The sequence below is a fragment of the Nyctibius grandis genome, chromosome 29, assembly GCF_013368605.1.
Source record: "Nyctibius grandis isolate bNycGra1 chromosome 29, bNycGra1.pri, whole genome shotgun sequence".
In the NCBI taxonomy this organism is placed as follows: domain Eukaryota; kingdom Metazoa; phylum Chordata; class Aves; order Nyctibiiformes; family Nyctibiidae; genus Nyctibius; species Nyctibius grandis.
The window spans coordinates 979814-996877 of record NC_090686.1 but is presented as its reverse complement, the minus strand read 5'-3'; the positions used below and the strand labels follow the sequence as shown (position 1 = coordinate 996877).

Below are 17064 nucleotides of genomic sequence, written 5' to 3'. Positions count from 1 at the left end.
ATCAAGATTCACAGTTCCTAGTGTCTATCTTTTAAAAGTGACTGGGCTGAGGATTTAGTTCTGGATACAAAAGTTGGCTGGTTTTATTGTTTAAAAGCCCCTTAGTTGTTAAGGAGGTTTTAGCTCCTGTTTTAGTGTCACAGTTTAATGTTTAAATTAAAACTATACCTGCAGGAGGATATTCATCAATGAATTCCCTCTTTGGAATAAACACAAGAACAAGGAGGGAGATGAGATATTCTTGTATGTGAGAATTTGATAGACAAAATGTGGATGGAGTTTTAGAACCATAGAATGGTTTGGGTAGGGAGGGACCTCTAAAGGCCATCTAGTCCAATGCCCCCTGCAATGAGCAGGGACGTCTTCAACTAGATCAGGTTGCCCAAAGACCCATCCAGCCTGACCTTGAATGTTTCCAGAGATGGGGCATCTACAGCCTCTCTGGGCAACCTGTGCCAGTGCTTCATCACCCTCATCTTAAAAATTTCTTCCTTGTATCTAGTCTGTAGCTACCTGTTTTCAGTTTAAAACCCTTACCCCTTGTCTTATCTATTTTACATTGTTATTAGGAAGATGCAAAGGGTGTAGGAGCCAGTGATGAGGACTTCTAGTCCCAGTCTAAATTGTGCGGTTAGACTGATGACACAGAAAGTATGAGCTCTCTTTTGGGCAGGTTGCTATTGCTGTGTCCGTTACGGTTGCTTTATGCTACAGGATACTGTGAGGTGCAGAGGTGGTTGTGTTTGTTCCCTGTGCTTGTGGAAGTGTTTGGCTGTGAGTTTGGTCATAGTTTTGGCTAAGCCAAATAGTACTGAAGAAGTGAGGTGCTGGGAAACAGGAGAGTTACTGAGTTACCGTGCCAGTGAATGATGACAGATTTAGAGCTGGAGCATGGGGCTGAGTGAGGAGTGAACCTCTGGTGACTTCCAGTCAGGTTTTTGCAAACTCTCGGAGCTAGTTATGATCATAGCGCAGTGCCATGATTATGGCTGGGTAGTATGCTAGGAATTTAGTATTGCATGTGACTGGTCTCCAGGCCATGGGTGGTTTTACAGTGACAGCTAGGCATTATTGTAGTGTATCTATCTAGACATGTATGGCTGAGAGAAAGGTGGGTAATTTAAAGAATACCTAAGTAGAACATCCCATTTCAATTTTGTATGCAGAAAAGGACAATGGTTAGAGAAGGGAGCCATTAGAGAGAAGCAGAAATTGATTCCAGCATTTACTTGGTTTGCTTGTCTTCCCCATTGACAACCACCAAAGTTGGGATTGAGGTTCTTTCTAACCAGGCAATTTCTATAGCTGAAAAATGCTCTACTTGTGGAAGGGGGGGCAGGGGGGGCGAAGGAACTATGTAGCTATGAAGGTTTGGTTTTGTGCTGGGGCCTCCTGCAGTGTATGGTTTTGGTGGGCTAATAGTACAAAGGGAAGATGTGAGCAGGGTAGGGCTAATAGGGGAGTTGGCATATGATCAGCTCTTAAATAGTAGTCTGATAAGAGAGTTAATTGGGCTTGGTAGATCTGTTGGGATTAGAGTTGTTGGTGTTTTGTTGGGAGGTTTAAATTACGTGAATGGCAGAAGCTGCGTGTTCGGGGTGAGGCTGCTGTGTGGGCTGGACCTTTGCTGGCTCTGCAGCCTGAGAAGGCAAGTCTGTGTACAGCTATTGGAGTGGATGAAAGGGGTTCAGCTTCAGGTGTTGCTGTGAGGACAATGAAGTGTGTTCTGTAGGGGGTGGAGGTGAAATCAGGTTAGTTTGGTGGAAAAATGTAATGCAGTATTGCTGTGACTGCGGAAGTGTAGTAGACCTGCTATTCCAAATTTGGTTTTAATGTATGTGGGATTGATAGTAAAGCCTGTGAAAAGGGAGAAATGGTATGTGATGTCTCATAATAGTAAAGAGACTACCTGTAGCTAGGACCTTTTGGCATTGGGCTATAATGGGGGGGGGGGAGGCAGTCTTCTGAACACTGTCTGTGTCTCTGTCTCCATGGTTAAGAAGAGGCTACAAGTAGAGGCATATTTATGCAGAGGGGTAGAGGGCTGAATCTTTATCAGCTAGGTTACAGTCCTTTCTAGAGGTTTAATGTCATCGCTTATCAGCTTTATAATGAAATTAATACTGAGTCACACAAGTCATATAATGAAACTGTGCTGAAGCTTTCTTATTTAGATAAGGAGAGGTATTTGAACGGGGTTTTTAGATTTCAGTGTGACTAGTGTGGCCTTAGCTTAAAGTAAGTATTTGACTTGCACTGAAAAAATTGTTCTGTTGGTTTTAACAGAAACTAGGAGATTTTTTTAAACTCCTGCTTAAAGCTGAGGGCTTCACACGTTTTGTTGTGTCAAATACACTTTTTATTTCCTATGCTTGGATAATACATGTTTTTTAGCTGAATAAAAAAATATTTACTTAACTAAGATTTGGTAAGTTGGGTTAGGCACAGTCTCAAAGGGTCTGATTTAGACATGTTTTTCAGGTGTCAGGTGAACACTTTAGCTACATTTTGATATTTTTAGATGTACTTTGAAATACCTTGTTACAGTTTACCTCTTCTCAGTATTTGCATGTGGTATCTATTTAATGAAAAGGGTGGCTTGGCAGTCTATGTACACCCCAGGACCAGCTTATTATTATATTTTACTGCTAAATGTCTTTTGGGACAAGTTTCATAATTTTTTTTTTTGTTGATTCGTCAAGATACGATGGGAGAAATGGGTTATGTCTGTCTCCTGCACCTTGACCTGGTTTATTAGTGGTAATGTAAGAAAATCCATATCTTTGAGATTACTCGCATGGAAGAGTCACTGCAGCTCTTAATTCCCAAATCCAGTGTTCCTATGTGTCTTAATTGCTATTCTTTCACACCTGTTCTTTTAAAATGATTGGTATTTAAATACTTAAAATTGAGAAATGAAGACTCTGCCCAAATGACTTGCTATTGCAATAAAAAAAAAGTGAAATAAGCCATCACTCATCAAATAGTAATCTAATCTAGGCAGTGAGGTATGTGTTAGAGGAACTAACCACTGATCCAGTTGATCTCTGAAAGCATTGGCTCAAAGCTGTGTGTTAAATCTTAGGATAGACAAGCAGGTGTCTCGGGCTGTTGCACGTGTCGTGTAAACCTACCTACCTACCTACCTGACTAGACTAGCTGGCAGATATGCCTGATGCTTGCTTTAAGAAGTTGATATTAAATAAAACAGCATACTGTCAGCTAAGAGAATAATGTGGAAGCTGTTCCCCTCAGCACACATAGTAGCCACAAGGTCCTTTTGGTTGCCCCCCCGTTTCCTCATTCACACAAGTGGGAAGCAATGGCTGTTTCCGCCTACCTTGTGAACATTTGGAGCATCCTGAGGATAACCCTGTCTGGAGGACAGCAACGAACATACAGCTGTACTGTTTTAATATCAGGTATTAATCTTTAATTCCACATCACAGCAGTCGAGTGAATGGGTAAGGGAAAGAAACCCAAAACAATCGGCAGATATTTACATCTAAAATTCACACCACTTATTTGTTGGTTCTGGAAACATGCTATCACAATATATACAATGAAGTACCTTTAGGACACTTGTACAAATTATTTTTTTCCTTTTAAATTTGATTTCCATTATAGATAAGATAGCTGTTTTCATTTTGTTTTAAACATGAATACACAAAAGAGAAGTGGTTAGAGGTTTTTGCCTTTTTTAAATAAGCACAGAATGCCAGAGGTTAAAAACACATTTACAGGGCAGAATACCAGTCAGACATCACAATCTATACATTTTTTGCTCAATTTCCTGTACAAATACACAGCATTCAAATGGGGGTATTTACAAAGAAGCATGATCAGAGGAAATTCTAAATATCACATAATTTGTTTCCCAAAGGCTCTTGCTCTCTCCAGCCTCCCCAGTTTTGGCTGATTCTCCCACAGAAGGGATATGCAATATCCCTTACCTAAAAAAGGGTAACCAAGCTAAAAAGCAAACAGAGGAAAAAGATAGAAAAGAATCTTAGTCCTGCACACAGTAATAAAACCAACCCAACCATTGAAAAAAAAATTGTAGGATTCAGAGAAATTTGTTTTAATTGCTTTTCTTCTACTACTGTAGTTTCTTCTCAATTTTTGTTTCGGATGGGGCCAGCAGGTACACTGATGATGGAAAGATTTGTAGCAGAATTCCACCAATTTTCTCAGGAATGCACATGCTCTTTTCTTATGCAAAGAAAACCCAATGAAGGCAAGAGAATATTAAGTTTGAATTAGAGTTAAGTATAGAATGATAAGTTCCTGTTCAAAACATCCTGTTGCTGTGGTTTATACAAGGAATCTTCAAATCCTCTTGGGCAAGTACAACAACTGCTGTTGCTTCCACCTACTCCAGGACTGAGCTTGATGTTGGAGTTGTACTGTGCTATAAGACACCCCACCCTACAGAGAAGTGTTAGTTCCAAGAAGTATTAGTTCCAACATTCACAAAATCTTAATAATAGTCTTTCTGTCTTCTGCCCCTTTAAGGCAAGCACTGAAAAGGGAGACAGAATAATTGGTAGATATCAGAACAGTAACAGAAATTTAACTCCAGAGAGGCTTAAATTTGGTAAATTCAGCAATTTATTCCGTCCTTCTCTGTGTGGACCTGCCATAAACTGGGTATCTGTATACATCATCTGACTGATCTTCAGATCCTTACAAATACATATTAATATCGGACTCCCAAAAGGGACTCTCTGCTGTTGTACGATGCCTCTAATCAGAGCAGGATGATACATTTTGAGAGACTGATTAGAGCACCAGTGGGCAGGTTTTCCAGCTGATGGGGACTTAGTCCCATGTTAGTTGCATTCTTGTTTTTGCAAAGTTTTATTTGCAAGACCTGCTGTTTTTTGCAATAAGGAAGCTCAGTAAGTCACTACATTTACCATATTTTTAATCTTCCTGCAAAAAAACAAAAAGGGGCAGGGGAGATAGAACTGAATACTTAGTCTCTTAAAAACTTCACTTGAAGAATCTGTCAGATTGGAGAATAGCATATGTGAAAATATTTCACTCATTTCTAAGGAATTACCTTGACTTACCTTTACGGAAAACATTAATTTTGAGTTGAGTTTTCATACATATGTTCTATACCAGAGTTCCATCTTGGTTCATTAACATTTAGGACTGTCCTAGTATTGGAAAATTCTCCTTCCTGCTGGAGATTAAATGTCCACTATAGGCCAGGTTTTATTACCATTGTCTTAATTGTGAAGGATATAATGACTACAAGCAGCCTGTGTTAATAACAAAATAGAGGAAGCAAGAGAGACTTTGTTCCAGCCAAATAGGCCATTTAAGAAACAAATCCTAACTTAGTAGTTTTGCATGGGCTAGAGCTTGAGAAAGAAAAGAAACAAATCCTCTTAAAATGCCCTTCACGGAACCACCGAGTCCAGACTTTGTACAGACAGACCAGCTTTAGGAGAGTTCAGAAGCAATGTACTCTGCCCAGTCCCTGTATTTAGAGGTAGTGCTAAAGGTGACCTGTAAAAGATTTATAATATCCTTTTTTGCTTCTTTATGCTGCGTGGAGCATGAGAAACTGAGTGGTTAGGGCAAGAATTGAACATGAAAGTTAAGTGCTGTTCCTGTTTCTGACACTAATTTATATGGTGGAGGTAAGTCTCTTTTTTGAATGTGCTTCAGATTTCTCAGTGATAAGAAAGAAGGTGGTCTGTTACCATCCGCTGGAGTGTGCTTTGCAGTCTGCAGGTGGAAAGAGTTATAAGGAAGGCTAAAATGTGTGTGGGTACGGTAGGGGGAAGGAACATTGCTTGTTTATCTAAAAACATTAAATATTTTATAATCTCTTGATTGAAAGTTACTTGAAAAATATTGAAAATAGGAATAAAAGATTTTGTTCTTTTCAAAGAACGTATCTTGGCTCTTTTACCCACGGATTTTTTTCCTGCTTTGTGATGTACTGAATTAAGCAAATACTGATTAAAAGGCTTGTTTTGTGTTCATAGACTTGCACTGTCTTCACTTCTGCATAGTTTGGTTCCTTGGTTTTGGTGGGGTTTTTTAACATTCTTCAGCCCTTTCTGGAGCCTGTCAATAAAAAAGAAAAAGGTGGGGGGGGGGTGGGGCAGGAGGTATTGCTGCCTGAGGACAAAAGAAATCAACCTTTCCAAAAGAGAGAAGAAGCTCTTAAAGCTTCTTTATACATTCTAAAGGAGCAAAAGAGGAAACAAACATTTCTTCTTTACAGGTTGCCTTTAAGATCCCTGACTCTAGGGTGTACACTATGTACTGGGCATTTCTTGAATCGTAGTGTTCTGTCTAGTGTGAAAGATGGAGATTCTTTCTGCACGCCACAGCTGCAGTGAGTTTTTGTGAGGGACTGAGGATATTATGCTAACAGGGAATGAATCTCAGCTCCTGGGTGATGGAAGTTGGTGAGAATTGTGATGTTCACCCCTTAGGCAAGGATTGTTGGATATGATGCATTTAAGCCACCTTTTCTTTACTAGCTGGGTCATCAACCAGCTGTGGCATGAAAAACTCAATTTGCTTGTGGGTTTGTTTTTTTTTAAACTGGAATAGAAATGCTGGTGTCAACAGCCTGCCCAAAGTTGGGCATGGGAAAGGCCTACAATTAGGTTGCAGCTCCTATGGCCACTAACCTCCTCTCATCCTGTAGCACAGATGAATAGCATAGGATTTCAATGAGAAAGCAGGCTGGTTTAGCCAGTAAAAGCAAAATTTAAGAAATCAAACAGTACATAAAAAACAAAGGAGGCAGAGTTTGTTGGAAATGATATCTTGGAAATCAGTGCATCAGCACTGGTTAGATTGCCTCAGCACCTATGAACCAATGCAGAGAGATCACTGCACAGATATGTACAATCCTGCTCTCAAAAGAGCCAATTTCTTCTTTGAATTGCCACCTTTCCACTGCCTGCAGCTCATGCACCTTCCAGCCTGACAGTTCATAGAATCCCTGATTTCAGCAATGAGCTTTCACTTCTGTACAGCAAAGAAATACATCCCTAGTGCAACTGCTTCTACTCATGTGCGTCTCAGAACTGGGAGGAACGCAGTTTCAAAATCAACCTGCCGCATTCCCCCCTTTTTTCCCCTCCGCTTAAAATTGTATTTTTCAGCTTCTGCAAGTCTCTAGGGCTTGCGTGCCATTTGATGTGGTTAAGAAACGGCAGAAGGAATAAACTGTCCACTGCACAGAAAGTTAAAAAATATAACGGAAAGGTGTAAAAAGAAATTAAAAAGGAAAGCAGCAACCTCCCATGCTGGCCCAGTTGCTTTTGTGGGCTCCAGACATAAACTTGCGGCAGCAGAAAGTCGGTTTGCTGTTCTCCGAGTCCTTATCTCTCTCCTTTGTAGTCAGACCTGGAATGATGATGCAGTCTGCTTACCAGGAGTTGTCCCTACTGCTCACTGATGCCATGCTCCCATGCTACCCTGGCCTGCTCTTCCTTTCCCCCACTCACTGGTTGGGACACTTTACGATGCAGTGGGCGGTGTTTGTCATCATCTTCAATTATCATCCCCTCCTCGTTCTCCATGTTTGGCAGCCGGGAGTGGTAAGGTTTGGGGGGTAGAGCAGGAGGGTCCATGGCATCCTGAGGAATGACTCCAGATGGAGCAGAGTGGCTTCGGCATGGCTGGGATTTGAGCGACTCTAGGACATCGGGCTCGGAGAGACTGTACCTGACAGGGAGGTAGGGTGTCTCTAGATCTTCATCGGTGTTCCAGGCCTGGCTGGGCACAGAATCCATGGTGTCTGTGCGAGGAGGTGGTTCAGAAGAATGTCCAAAATTACTCTCGCTCAAGGAAGAGACACCACTGCTGGCGCTGCCGGATAAAGTGGAGTTACTTCCATCTAGACCAGACTGCGGACTGGTGGGTGATGCAGGGATAGGATGAAGAGGGGACTGCTCGGAGGAAAACAAAACCAGGTTAAAATTGACATGGGACACACTGCATCTTGTGTTGTTCCACATCTCAGCTTTTGACAGTGATGTTAACAGTGGTGCAGTTCCATTTGTGTTCAAAGCGTCACTGATTATTGGTTTATATGTGCACTCCCCTGACTGGTAGGGAAGTACTGCCTGTGGGCTGACAAGTGCACTTAACACTACTAGAACTGTTAAAGAAACAGTAACTGAGGTGGTAATCAGGGTGCCTGAAATCACAGCATATGACGCAAAGAAGGAAAGTGGAAGGGCTTAGAACACATTAAGTTATTTCTATAGAATTCAACTCTGCACTAGGGTGTGAGCTTTCAGTGGATTTCCTCAGGTCTAAGTTACTAGCATGTTAAAAATAGTGTTTCTGTTTTCAAAAGCTCCTTGGTGGGTGTGGAAGAGGGGGGTTCCTTCAGGAGCCTATTATTTTCCTTCTACATCCCTCTCTGCTCTCCTGCCACTTCCTTTTTACCTTGCGCAACGTTCGTGCAGGCAGTGCCGGAGGAGCATCACTGAGCTGCTGATGGAAGGCATCAAAGTGCAGGGAGTAGTGTCCTGGAATGAGACAAGGATCAGAAATGCAGACTTGTGCTGTCTCACTGCAGCGAAAGAGCTGGCGTTTTAGACTGTTGTGCCAGGTAACAGCTGCACATGCTGGTAGCTCCACTCCAACCTAGGGCTTCCTTTCTGATAATACCATGGAGTGCATCTGTCACATCACAAAATGCTAACGGGAAGTTAAGTGCAGTGATAGATTTCCACCCACCCCTGTTATCAAGGATCTCATGGCAAGGCAACAGGCTCATAAACAATGAACATTTGAAGTTTTGTTTAATGGCTTTGTAACCTTAAATTACCGCTAAAGATGGTCATTGGCAAGAAGACAGGCCAAGCTTCAACACTCCCACACCTGATTCTAGTCCCAAAATACACACAAGTCCATATTACTATAAGGACTGTAAAAAATTTGAAGACTTTAAAAAAAAAAAAATTGAAAACTTCATCCAGTGCTAACCTAGCAGACCAGGAAAGACTTTGGGTTTTTGTTTCTGATTGTTTTCATAGGAAAAAAAAAAAGGCTAAGGTCAGCTTTCAGGTGGTCTAGATTTATCTACGCATGACTGCAGGTATTATGCAGCAGGCCTACTGGGCATTTCCTTACCATGGGGCAGGCTTCGGGGAGGTACTGGTGGGGCCAAGATGCTCCCAACGTGGGCAGACAGGAATGGCAGGGCCTCTCTGGTTCCGCTGTCTAGGCTCCAGCTACTGGGTGCTGCTGGCACAGCTGAAGAATTGAAACAGATTTATCTTGGGTAACATAACAGGGCGTTTGTGGGGCCAGAAGGACTGGCTTGTCGGCGTGCTCTTTAGCAGTAAGAGACAGATTCTAGGGACTTGGCGAATGGTAGGATTGAAGGTAGGATTGAAGGCGTACAAAGACATTGTCTAGTCTACAGTGTGTTAAGTTTACAGGTTGCTTTGTTAAGGAAGCGAGAGTTAGGTGGTCGTGTTAGTCTGCCCATTTCCCCTCTACGACTCCCTTGGCTCATTTCTAGCAAATTTGAAGAGCAGAACTCTGCTGGGTTTTTTTGTTTGTTTGTTTGTGGGTTGTGTTTTTTTTTTTTTTTTGCAAACTAGTAAGTAAAAATGAAATCTCACTGATGGAATGGCAGCTAGAGCTCTGTTGTAAGCTGTTCTGCTGGGTGCTAAATGGTGACAGAGCAGAAGGGAATGTGTGGCAGAACCCTCATGAAACACAGGAAGGGCTGTTGCTGCACTACAGTGGCTAAGTGAAGACTGAATAAAGGACATGAGGGAAATTATACCTCAATCCGTTACAAAAGAAATCACAACTTTAAAGCCTCAATTTACTAAGCTACAGAGTTGATAAAAAATTTTTATGACAAAAAATTTAAAGACAGCAGTTCAGACTCCTTGTATTGTAAAGTCACCTGAAGAGATCAAGTGTTTGTTGATCAGGAAGTATAGAGAGAGTATGATCTTCATGACTTCGTTTTTTCATAGAAATAAAAGTTGCTTCTTTCTAACATGAACATTTTTCAAGACCTTGAGAATTCTGTCAACCTTAAACTTTATTAAAATGCACCTTCCTTCCTTCCAAACACACTGCAAGACTTGCTTCATTCTGAGAAGACAGACATGCAATACGTGTATGTTTATTTAAAAACAAATAAGCAATTTCTTCTTGCAAATAAGCAAAGAAAAGAAAAAAGGAAAGCAAAGTAATTCAGTAAGGCTACCAAAGAAAACAGAGATAAAAAGTAGCTTTTTCCATCTTCAGTTTGGAAAATGGAAGCCTGGAGAAATAAACATGGAGTTTGATATCTGAAGAGGACTTCTCCTTAATTAAAATGCCTGCAGCCATTTTTGGTGTGTTTCTTATCTAAAATTACTTTGAAAGGTTTCTTTGGTTTTTGTTTTGTTTTGGTTTTTTTATCCTTAGTTAATGAGTTAGATTTCTTAAAGTAAAAATCCCCCAAAGTAAAAAAGGTCATAAAGTGACAGCTTCATAAGATGGAACAACCCCATAAAAATATAGAAGTGGTGTTTTTAAAGAGACACCCTCAAACTGAGAAAGGCATATGAAGAAGATATGAAGAATCTTGACAGAACAATATCAAACCGAGTGATACATCTCAACTCAGGTAATGTGGCTTCAGATGAGTCTTCTGAGCACCCCTGCTCATGCTGTACACATACCAGAGTGCTCTGATCTGCATTACCGCAACTGGTGCAAAAAGGCTCAAACAGGGGGGACAAGATGCATAACAACACCAGCCACGCTAGTCTCTCCTGCAGAATATCAGCAGCAAGTGAATGGGACAGAATAAAACCTCATTTGCTTGCCCTATGAAATGATTGTTGTGTGGGTTTTGTTGTTTGGTTTTTTTTCCCCTAAACACCAAGACGCAGTAGAAGAAGGTGAAGACAAGAACATGGTGCCCCAGTGCATAATCCATTTATACTTTCTCAGTGTTCTCTCATTCATGGCATTTTGATTACTTACAAGTGCTGGAAATCATCCTGAGGTCAGGTGATTTTTGAGAGTGGCTGGTGCCTGTTAAACCCAGCATTTTATCCAAAACGCTTTGGGAAGGAACCTACCCAGGGAGCTCTTAGTGCTCTGTCCTAGCCCATCTCTCTCTCTCTCTCTCCAGAACAGTGTTCAGTGGCTCGGTGGCAAAGTTTAATTAGCAGGGAAGCTGCATTTGAACCATTCTGCTCTGGGCGACTGATGTCACCCTGCTGTCAATGAGAATTACTGAGCAGAGCTTCTGACATGGCAAGGAAGGGGGTGGGTAAATTCACGGGGCATGACTGTTAACAAAAACCAAGGCAGATGGCATCCTGACTTACAAAGAATGATGCACTTACACTACCAAGCTGGCTGAAGAGCTGGGATTCCCATCACACTGTCCCCTAAGAACAATTACTGAACATTGTCTACGTCTTTCATGTCTCCTTTGGGTCTCTGGAGGGGATTCTGTCTTTGATCCCCTTCTCTTTGCACTGTATACTACACTCTCACATAATATTGCTCACCAATACAAATTCAAGTATTTTTCCCAGACAGGTTATAGATTTATCTACCTTCCTTTTCCAGATCTTTCTCCTGTCCAGTATAAAGATCTCACCACCTCTGTCATCTGTTCAGTTCAAGCTAACATGGCTAAGATGGAGCTCTTAATCCCTCACTCCTGCTGTCATCATTCGTTATTGTCATCAAGTCATCATTCTGCCATTTATTCAGAACTGTACCTTGGCTTTTGGTTTCAATCTGGACTGTCACATTGTTGAAGCAGTGGATTCTGATTTTTTAGAAATTCTAAGATAAAATTTGGATTTTTTTTTCAAAAAGAGACAATTTAGTTCAGGCACAGCTACCAAAACAAAAATGCTGATAGAAGTCTAATGGAGTGCATTATGTGGGTCAGACTAGAGAGTTGCGATGGTCTTTCCTGGCCTTAAAAAACTTTTAAGATACCATTTTTCCTAGCCATACACATGACTGCTGCTTGCTTAGGCAGCCTCCTTGTCCCAGATTTTGACTCATGAATTTTGCCCGCTTCTGCTTTTTCAGAATGCTGCCTTTCAGATCATTTTTTGAGCCCATCGCTTTGTCCATGGCACCCCTTTCGCAAGCTCCTCCTTTTCTGTTACACCACACAAACTAACTCCTCTTCTTTCCTGTTTTTTTCTGCAGGGGATCTGCCTAATTTTTCAAGCAGTGAGTTAAAAAAAAGCATACATGACTAATGCTAAACTTGAATACATAGAGAGGGATTACAAGAAATGTTAATATTTTGAACAATAAATGCATATTAAAAAAGCAGTATATCATTAATTAAAAATACGGTCCAAATCTTGCACTCTTCTTTCAGATAACATCTCATTTGCTGCTTTGGAAGTTTTGCTTGATGAAGGCTGCAGGATTTGTTTCAATAACAAAATGCTAAACTCAAAGATTTCTGAAATAAAGAGGTTTGTGCAACTCCATCCTTCTGTGAATGATCTGAACTGACTATAGGTTGGCAGAACGCCCAGTTAATTAAACTGTTAATTAAAAAAATGTGAGAGACTGCACTCTGCCAGGAAATGTAGAAGCCCATTCGTTACTTGCTGTAGCATGACCAGAGCAATAATATTGTAGAAAGCATGCATGCTAACTAGGAAGAAGGGTACCTTTCTCAGCCACAGACAGGTTGGGATCACTGCAAGGTTTGCACGGTCCAATCATTTGCTGGATCAAGGCGCGCTGGAAATTTGGAGGCTAAGGGAGAAGAAAAGTTAGCACAGAAAAGAAAAAAAAAAAAGAGTTACAGAACAGCTGGTGCAGAACCCTGGGGCTTTCTATTTGCTTTTTTTTTTAAGCAAGTAAAGTGTTTTAACTAAAAAAAAATTCATGGGAACCTTAGGCTGTGTCTACATGAGCAAGTACTGCAGTGCAATACCAGTAGATCTCTAGGGTGTAACAGTGCTGAGGACCCACACTTCATTTGGCTTGTGTTCTCTGGAGGAGTTATTTCAGACTAGCCCGGTCTTGTGCCTGTTATCAGCTTGAATGCATCACGTGCCCTTCTGGAGCTTACCTTTTGCTTTGGTTTCATTTGGAAGAACTGAGTTTGCATGCTCTGAGACAGTTCTCTGACGTGAACTGAAGTGCAGTAAGTCGGCACGATCAGGAGATTCCCTTCAAAAGGGCGTGCCAGGGCCACATTAAAATGCTTACATGTAGGCACACCCTGAATTTTTCAATTTGTCCAGAGAAAGCAGTAGATATGGGCACAGATTGTTTGGAGACCCTGTATCAGTATATTATTTCAGCCTCTCGGGTTTTCAACCTCTGGAAATCACTGTAAAGCTATTCAGAATCACTATGGAGGCTAGACTGCAGACTGGCCGTAGTTCTAGAAAAATGAATAAATAAAATGGTACGACTGCTTGCAGTGGACCAGGGCTCACAGGGTAGTGTTGGGAAGTAAGAAGGCTCCATTTTCACAGTGCGTATCTGCAATTTTAACAGCCATTACAATTTGTATCACTTGACTACCAAAGTGGGTGGCTCTAGAGGGCGATTAATATGAAAAGTTCTGTGTTGGCTCTGAAAATGATCCTAAGTTGTTGTGCTTTCCAAAAATAAAAAGGGAAGCTTTAAAGTGGTCAGAAATAGTAAAAATAAAGCCACAGCTTCAGGTGGTTGAACTGACATAAAAGAAATTAGATCTGTTACCTGGCCGTTCTCCATGATAGCTGCGGGATACATGGCGCTGCTAGGTCGGTCCCGATGGGCTGGCAGCAACATCATCATCTCCCGAGAGTGGCGGTACTTATCTGGTAGAGAGGGAGAGCCTGTAAACAAGTGAGAATAATCACGTACACGTGACAAACAACAGCCATGTCTCCGCATGCCCAGTGATCTAGTCCTCCGTTGCAATTTGTTCAGACGGATGATCTTACAGGACTCAAAAAAACATGGTGCCGAGCCCACTAAGCAGCCTACTGTTGGTGGGGTGCATAGCACGAGGATGAAATAAGGACTGGCTTGTTATAAAGGACATACCGTGTAAGGTGTGTAAGATGTATGCGCCCCTAGTTGTATGTTGCAAAGCACTTCCTCTTACAACAATCAGCAAAAAAGTGGGGATCTGTGTGGAATCAGCTGCAGCTGTGGTGTACAGTGCCTAATGCTCCCTTGCCCTATGAAGTATTGTAGAGTTATAGAAATGCCATAAAATTGTTCATTTTAGGACTGAATGTGGAAGAAAGGGGAAAGCAAGAAAGCTTGAGATACCTCAATCAGTTAAAGCAGGAAGCTACTTCATTCCTCAGTTCTGGCAGAGATAGTCTGAGGTGTTGCCATTTAGTCTGTGATACCTTGGTTAGCCTCCTCTTTGTTAGAGCAAAAATCCCCAATAATAAACAGAATTTTCTATAACCGTGGATGGCACTTCACTTATAATGCCGCTGGGTAATGTATGATTACTACTGAGCGTGTTGGTATACTGAGCCATTTTATGACAACAGGACATTTACCAATGCTTAGAGTTATATAGTAGGAATATGCATGACTTAACTATTAGTTATCTGGATAGTTGTCATTTAAGATATTGGGGTATTTCACGTAAACAGCTTCCTGGCGTGTGAAATTATTTGGGACTCATGTCCTTCAAGATGAGTGCCACATAACAATATGCCTTCTGATATGCAACAGCTGACAATGGATTTGCCAGAAGAACGATTCCCATTAGTGACTCCCTAAAGTCTGATACTAACTGAGATGTGCATCCCAAGGGATGCACGATATTAGGCAGGAATTGATGTTCTGAAGCTGCTGGAGTGAGCTTTAATTTGCACTGATTATTTCATTGCGTCACAAACACGCACTTAACAGATGGCAGCACACAGCGCATTACAAAGCCATGCTGGCTTTTGGGGAATACATGCCCCCTCTTGCAAACTTTCCACAACCACACACATTACCTGAACAGCACTCCAACGTATGAGCAAAGGCATTGGTGCTGGTTAATGCAGCTTTTACCCCAGCAAAAGCAAACATGCAGCTTTTGGGACTGATATTCAACACACAGTGGAAGGAACAATGCGTCCAGCAGAATGCAGGATAAGGTCCTACAATTGCAACAATTCCATCAGGGGTGGCAGATCCCAGATCAATCTGCACCCCCACCCCGACATGAACAGCCGCAGAGTATCTGCATTCTAGTTCCGAACTCATTTTCTCCCCAGACATAAAACAGAAACGTAATTAGACAACATTATTTGCTCTTATATACAACATCAGCTTGGAAAACACAGTGTTAACACTTTATGCTGAGTCTCTTTTACTCACACATCACAGATAGTCCTGTTTCTGCATGACAAATAGAGGGATGCTGAACTTTCAGGTGTGCCCAGAACCATACCACAGCACAACCTACACTGTTAAACTTTTCCCTTTTATTTATCTTGTCATCCTTGTTCTTTTACATCCAAGATGCAAACCACCTCTACGTGCCATCAGTTTATATGGGATTATAGTTTCCACAGACCTTGCATTGCATGACCTGAAAAATCCCACATGTGCTAAATATGGTGGCAGAGTCAAGTTTACAAAACAGCTGTGCTGTTTGGTACCCTAAATTTGTAAATAACTATAGCTATAAAGATTGTAACAGACTATGCCAAGTATCCAGTCTGCAAACAAAATTAAGTACTGATACCTCTGAATTGTGGGTCACAGGAGGAGTGGCTATAACTGAAGCATTTATTAATAATCAGGCCTGCTTCTTTGGGCAGACAGAGAGCACAATCACCATGGCTCCTTTCAGGGACTCACAAAACTTAAAAAACAAAGTCAAAAAAAGCTTTTAAAAGCTTCCAGAGCAGCCAGTGGCCATAGAAAACGCTGCAGCATGTATCAGGGCTTATTCCTTTTAGCTTGTAGATTGGTGCACTTGATGTGTACAGCACTCTTAATGAGAAAGGAAAACCTATGCTGAAGCCAGAGGTAGTTTTTTGGTTTTAATTATGAAAGTGTTAAGCCATTTGTGACAAGTATTAGTTTTAAGGAATGAAATTGAAAATTAATGTAGTTAAATTCCAAACCAAATGAATCTTTTCTCCTCATACATCATTTTCACTATTGTTATGAAAACAGTCTGCTCCTGCACTAAATCAGAACTTTTTTGCTTTAAGAAGGAAGTTTTTAATGTAAGTAAGTTCTTGCAAAGTGCTGAGTAAGACACCAGGACTCGTTTTCTCCACCTTAAAAAGGGGGCTGTACTGAGGAAGCAGAAGGGATGCCTTGAGAGGCTACTCATCAAATGTCAAATGGGAGTTGCTTTTAGAGTGCACTGGAGGAGTCCCAACCATATTTTAAATGAAATTACTGAAAGAACCCTAACCCACTCCTAGCTCTTTCCAGGCCTTTTTGTATTACAATTTCTGCTTAACGAACATCAGCATACATAATCTTTTAACTCCAGTATGGTTAGAGCAGTGCCTCATGAGTCACCTCAAATGAAGCCAAACCAAACTCTGAATTTCTCATTGATTCTCCATACAACAAAGTGTTGCTTTTTTGATAGGGAAGAAGCTACACAAGGGTCAAGCCAGGTGAAAACTGAAAGATACATGCTTGTTAATTTTGTAACATCTTTATTGTTAGCAACAGAATTAGAAAATTCTTACTGTATTCTGATTACAGTTCTATTTAAGATTTTTGCTCTAATTTGCGTATATTATAACGAGTGTAAGGTTTGCTGCTTTAATCTGCTGTTCAGTGATATGATCAAATCATTAATCTACTGTCTTGGTGACTATCCTTCAAACAAATGTTGGATTAAGGGCTTTATTATTTTCTTTGGACAAGCCAAATAATTTGCTTGTGTTTTAAACATTAACGAAAGGCTCATTTTTTGGAAGTGGAGAATTAGAAATACGATTTAGATTTCTGCTGGATTCTTAATACAAATGGCCATGGCTTCCTTTGGTCATTAATGGAACTAATCTATATTATAAAGATAGCCATCTCCTCAGAACAGTGCTAGTAGCTGAGCTCCAGAAACAGAGAAGATGGTGT

At 41.1% G+C, this 17064-nt stretch overlaps 1 protein-coding gene across 1 annotated transcript in view; it reads right to left on the bottom strand.

The window, feature by feature from the left end:
- Positions 1 to 7424: 7424 nt before the first annotated feature.
- Positions 7425 to 17064, bottom strand: part of DOCK3 (dedicator of cytokinesis 3) — a 209176-nt gene continuing 199536 nt past the window's right edge. The window contains exons 52-56 of the mRNA XM_068419791.1: positions 13717 to 13835; positions 12669 to 12756; positions 9127 to 9249; positions 8437 to 8519; positions 7425 to 7931 (exon numbers count right to left, since the gene is read on the bottom strand). Coding sequence (XP_068275892.1) covers positions 7425 to 7931; positions 8437 to 8519; positions 9127 to 9249; positions 12669 to 12756; positions 13717 to 13835 — 920 coding nt within the window. The remainder of the gene's footprint in view (positions 7932 to 8436; positions 8520 to 9126; positions 9250 to 12668; positions 12757 to 13716; positions 13836 to 17064) is intronic.